The sequence below is a fragment of the Apodemus sylvaticus genome, chromosome 1, assembly GCF_947179515.1.
Source record: "Apodemus sylvaticus chromosome 1, mApoSyl1.1, whole genome shotgun sequence".
Taxonomy (NCBI): Eukaryota; Metazoa; Chordata; class Mammalia; order Rodentia; family Muridae; genus Apodemus; species Apodemus sylvaticus.
The window spans coordinates 724,929-730,976 of NC_067472.1; the positions used below are offsets into that span (position 1 = coordinate 724,929).

Sequence of the window (6,048 nt, forward strand, 5' to 3'; positions counted from 1 at the left end):
TTCTACACATGCTGCCCCCCCTTCTCTAAACAGAGTTGGGCAGCATGCTCCGCCCTCATCTTCCATAGAAGGAAGAGCTGGAGTCGGGAAGAGGTGGAAGGGAGGAGCTCCCAGACCCCTCACACGCTGGCCCACTGGGAACTACTGGATCTGTTAGTATAAGAGAGCAACCCGAGCGTCCATTGTTGACTGAGGACCCCTGAGGAACAGCAGGCAGTCTGCTCCCGCCTTTGAGAGCCTTTTCCCGCCAGCCAAGCCTGCTCACAGGTAGGGACCAGCTTTCCAGTCTGCCTTCCGGGAACTGAGAGCTATCCACGAATAGGAGCTGCTTAAAGCACCTGCGTTAGTTAGGCTTATTTTATAGAACTGGAAGGACAGCATTTATTGCGTTTAATGTTCTGGGACTTGTGTCCAAGAGAGTTGGGTGATGGGAAAAGGTACATGAGGGGCTGATAGAAGACGGAAAGTGACAACTTTGATTACCTTTGAACAGGTGGCCATGACCTCACTGCCCACTGGAACCACTGGAGACCCCGATTTGTTTTCTGGGCTGTCGCCAGCCGGTTCTACTCCAGCTAACCAGAGCACAGAGGCCTCCGAGGGGAACACGTCTGCGACGGGTCCCGGAGCTCCAGCAGTCACGCCATTCCAGAGCCTGCAGCTGGTGCACCAGCTGAAGGGGCTGATCGTGACGCTGTACAGCATCGTGGTGGTCGTGGGTCTGGTGGGTAACTGCTTGCTTGTGCTGGTGATCGCGCGCGTGCGACGGCTACACAACGTGACAAACTTCCTCATCGGCAACCTGGCCTTGTCTGATGTGCTCATGTGTGCCGCCTGTGTGCCTCTCACCTTGGCCTATGCCTTTGAACCTCGCGGTTGGGTGTTCGGTGGAGGCCTGTGCCACCTGGTTTTTTTCCTGCAGCCGGTCACCGTCTACGTATCGGTGTTCACACTCACCACAATCGCCTTGGACCGCTATGTGGTTCTGGTGCACCCGCTACGTCGGCGCATTTCACTTAGGCTCAGTGCCTACGCGGTGCTGGGCATCTGGGCTCTATCTGCAGTGCTGGCGCTGCCGGCTGCGGTGCACACCTACCATGTGGAGCTCAAGCTCCACGACGTGCGTCTCTGTGAAGAGTTCTGGGGCTCGCAGGAGCGCCAGCGCCAGATCTATGCCTGGGGGCTACTGCTAGGCACCTATTTGCTCCCCCTGCTGGCCATCCTTTTGTCTTACGTACGGGTGTCAGTGAAGCTGCGGAACCGCGTGGTGCCTGGCAGCGTGACCCAGAGCCAAGCTGACTGGGACAGAGCGCGTCGCCGCCGCACTTTCTGCCTGCTGGTGGTGGTGGTGGTAGTGTTCGCAGTCTGCTGGCTGCCGCTGCACATTTTCAACCTGCTGCGGGACTTGGACCCCGGTGCCATCGACCCCTACGCCTTCGGGCTAGTGCAGCTCCTCTGTCACTGGCTTGCTATGAGCTCTGCCTGCTACAACCCCTTCATCTACGCGTGGCTGCATGACAGCTTCCGAGAGGAGTTGCGCAAGATGCTGCTGTCCTGGCCCCGCAAGATTGTGCCTCATGGCCAGAACATGACCGTCAGTGTGGTCATCTGATGTCATTCTGCCAGGTCTGAGCTAGGGAACTTCATATCCCTTAGCCCCAGAGGTCTTCGTGAGATTTTATTCCCAGCACCAGAGTTAAGCCAACACATGCAAATTCCCACCCAACCCTCTTGACTAGCTGTTTGTCTGGTTTTTGTGTTTCTGTGAAATGTTAGGTGGGTTTTGGAGTAGAAGAACCCGGGGAGAGAGAAGCAGATTTATCAGGTCTACCCCTGAAAGCAAAACACATCTATTTTTCTGGGTTCAGAAAAATAAATCAAAAGCAGGTTTTTTTTTTTTTTCTCCTTGCATACACTGTGGGTGGAATTTAAATGTGATGCTGGGGTTGGTGAAGATTTTCACTTTACCTTTTTAAAAGGCCCCAGATGAGATATAATGACTGTTTTGTCAACCTGAGCCTTGGATTCACTATGATTTCAAATAAATATGTATTCCAAATCAATATCCAGGATTTTAACATTTCCTGAGTAAGATCTTTATGTTCCAAAAAGATTTTCATTTTAAAATCATTTGAATTTATAGTGCAAATCCAGTATCAGGTTACATTTCAGGAGGTGTTATTCTTGTCTTCTTTTGAACTCCTCAGCTACCATATTGAAAGGATGAAGGAAGCAGGTCAGTTGGTAGACAGCTCACATACCCCTGGGTTCAAGTCTTGCACAACAGATGTGATAGTGCATGCCTCTGAGCCCATAACTCAAGAGATGTAGAAAAAGAGAGCAGGAGTTCATGAACACCCTGGGCTACATAGGGAATCTGAGACCAGCCTGGGCTCCATGAGAGGAATCAATTGCTAAAGAGACAGGCAAATGGGAAGATGTGATTCTCTTAAGGATACATGTACCTGTCTGTGAGGAGAGACATCATATGTATGTGTGTATGCACGCACAAGCAGTGTTTACCACCAGACAGAAATGTTCAGTATAAACTGTGTGCTGTAGCATTCTCCTGCATCCTCTAATTGCTGAATTTCAACAGATCAGCAGCTGCCATCTGACTGCTCAGCACCTGCTCCCTGGAGATTCTTGCAACATATCAGCCTAGAAGCCAAGGCTTGAAATGGATTACTTAAGGATAGCACAGAAAAATAAACTTCCATCCACAAGATGCACAGTTCAAATGCTAATCACTTTCAGGGTTTCAGGAACAGTGAAAGCTCTTGGGCATGAATCTGGGTTGACTATAAGCACATTAACCTTTTCAGAGTTCTGTTAATGAGGAATGTACTTGAGGTCTCAGTTCCCAAGAGCCTCAATAATGGATGCTGAAGCAGCTACTGGGATTGGTGAAAGACGGAGCTTTGGGATAGGATTCACATCCTCGTGCTATCAACCCAGGACTTGTCAAGTGTGTGGTGTGAGTTACTGTCTGTAGCAAGTATATGGGGCTCTACTGTCACTCCAGGAAAGTCTCCCCTCTCTTCTATTACCTTTGGAAAGAGACTAGCTCATTTATCTGAGTACTGTATAAGAGAAGGTATGGTACCAAAATGACAAGGGTTCAGAGCTCACATCTACAGCTGATGGGGTGTGAATATTTGTGCTAAGCAGCTCCAGAAGACTTTAGTAGCTACAGGATTACATTCCATAAACCGAAAAAGGTTGAAGCAGGTTAAGATGGGAGATGGTAACTACCTCTGGCAGTAGCACCTAATTGACTCTGAGCTTCATCTGGAGACTGGAGCATGGAGAACCTATATTCTAATGATGCAGTCCACTCCCAAACATAGTGTTACAGACAACTGTATTTGCTAAGCAACCCAGAGATGGGCTTTTGTGTTTCCTGGTGAAGCTCAAAGCCAGAGAGTGCTTTTAATAGGCTCCTGTGGGAAGAACAGGAAATGAGGGAAGAAGTGGGATTAGTTAGAGAAGGATCTTGTCAATTTTCGGTCTTTTTTTTGAAATTGCTGGTTCTCAGCCTTGGCTGCTCTTAGAACCCCTGGGGAAACATAAACCAAGACAAACAAAATACATTGATGCCAATCCCTGTCAGCTCCTCCGACCCCTGCCTAATAGATTTGAGATGGGGTCTGAGAGTCTGCATTTTTCAAAGCACTTCTGGAGATTTTAATGTGCAGCCTAAGCACAGTACCTTAAGGCTGAACCTGCTTAGAAATGCCTTTGTGATGCTTCACTTTTATCCACTGAAGTTGTTAAGAATCTGGACTTGACAGTGAGTTTTACATCACAGTTTGAGTCTTCCCATCAGTCTTTAGATAATCCCTGTTCTGTCAGCTTTAGAGGATAATCCTCATGATTAGAATATTTAGGCATTCATCCAAGCAGTTCCTGTGTAGCACATCAGTTTAGAAGGAATGCTATTCAGTTTTAGCTAACCTGCATTATAAAGTTACCCATCATGAAATAGTCTAAGACTTCATTGTTAAAGTGTTAAAAATAAACAAAAATTTCCCTAATTAGTTTAAGGCCACACTGTGAGAAGAAGCTGTCCCTCCTAAACTAGGAAGGTTGCCACCAGTTTGTCATGCAGTGACTTAAAGTTTTAAACATTTGTATAAATCTTCTGGAGAGCCTAAAGAGGGTGGTGAATTGGGCTTCGCTTATAAGCATCTTTGCATATTGTGAAATTGGCAGCTGAACAGCAAGTGATCAATTGTTACCCGATGTGATATTTGGAAACAGTTTGTCAAACTAACTGACTTGTAAAAACATCTCTCAGAGATGGGTTCCAGAGAAATCTGCATAGGCTTATACATAAAAATTGCATTTCATAACTCATTTTTGGTTAGTAGCAAGTGTCTTAGACAAGTAGGCAGGCTTACTCCTGCAGGAAGTGAGTCAAGACCAAAGCTGGGAACTGAGCCAGCTTGGAACTTGGCAGCTGCCTTTCTTCCCAAGGCTGACAGGAGGTTCTGTAATCCTTTTTGCAAGCATTGTCAGCAAGCCTCGAGTTTGGCATGTGATCAATAGATTTATCTCACCGAATTGACAGAGGGGTATTTCAATATGTGTTGGCAACAGTGACCTGGGAATAGCAAGTGTGAGGGACACCGAAGTAACAATATTCCAAGTGATGTCACCTTGTCTAGCTGCTCTGATGTTTTTTTAGGCTGCTCTTTTATCAGGGCAGCTCATTTTCAGGTTTATTTTCTCTGGTGAGCTGTTGGACCACCTTTGGTTCTCATTCCTGAACATCTAGAAGTCTTTCAGATGCAAGGCCAGGAATTGACTTCGAAGGACACTCATGTAAGAATGATGTCCAAGAAGAAGGAAGGAGAGGCCCCTGGTTCTGGAAAGGCTCAGTGCAGCAGTGTAGGACAATTCCAGAACAGGGAAGTGGAAAGTGGTGGATGGGGGAACAGGGGAGGGATGAGGGCTTATGGGACTTTCGGGGAGTGGGGAGCCAGGAAAGGGGAAATCATTTGAAATGTAAATAAAGAATATATCGAATAATAAAAAAAAGAATATCCCTTGATGGAGAAACACAATACTTATCCCTCACACAGAGAGGTTGGGAATGCCTGTCTGTAATGGATTTATATCCACTCATTGATTTCTTTGCAATATGTGTGAGATATCTTTGTTGCTGAGTCAGCCTGGGTGGTTTCTCAGTCTGGGGCTTGTAGTGTGTTTGACATAATTAAATATTACATCAGTGGTACAACCTCCAGCTGTGGAATTAATACGCCTCTCCAAAGTCACTCCAAGAAAATCTTAGTGCTCAGCCTAGATTTTATCAGGTTTTACTAATTCCAGAGATAAACTCTTTATGCTGACTCTCCTGTGACTGTCTGTCCCCAGTCTACACAATGCTAGCATTTTAGTGTATGGTATTAAGATCTTTCTACCTCAGAGGATGGAGCCTAAATCCACAGGTCCATCAAAAGAGAAGTGGAGGATTTCATGTTGATATTCTCTGCTATCATGAACATAGAAAAATGTTTTGGGAAATATTTAAAAAGGTCTGACAGGCTTCCCGAACTACTGCTGGCCACTCTCAGTCCCGGGCATCTTACTGGCAGTAACTCTATTTGGCCCCCCAACCCGGGTGCCCTCACAGCATCTGATCGTCGTGTTCCCAGCTCTGGCTCGCTTGTCCCTGGAGCCACTACTTCCTTCTCCACCATAAACCCCTGTAGTCAGTGGTCCCACATTCCAGTAACCAAGTAAATCAAAACTCTTTAAAATTTTTTTTAATTAGTATATGTAAGTACACTGTAGCTGTCTTCAGACACCAGAAGAGGGCATCAAATCTCTTTATGGATGGTTGTGAGCCACCATATGGGTGCTGGGATTTGAACTCATGACCTTTGGAAGAGCAGTTGGTGCTCTTTCCCACTGAGCCATCTCTCCAGCCCCATCAAACTCTTGATGATTATACTTAACCAATCAAATTTAAGTATCAATAAATTCTCAATTTACAAGATGCCAATATAATAATTTCAGAACCAATTGATAATGATAAGA

The 6,048-nt window shown here is 46.2% G+C and overlaps 1 protein-coding gene across 1 annotated transcript; it reads left to right on the forward strand.

The window, feature by feature from the left end:
• The first annotated feature begins 499 nt into the window (after nucleotides 1–499).
• On the forward strand, nucleotides 500–1,612 carry Prlhr (prolactin releasing hormone receptor). The gene has a single exon (XM_052171609.1). It carries the CDS (start codon nucleotides 500–502, stop codon nucleotides 1,610–1,612), a length of 1,113 nt encoding a protein of 370 aa, XP_052027569.1.
• Nucleotides 1,613–6,048: the final 4,436 nt, after the last annotated feature.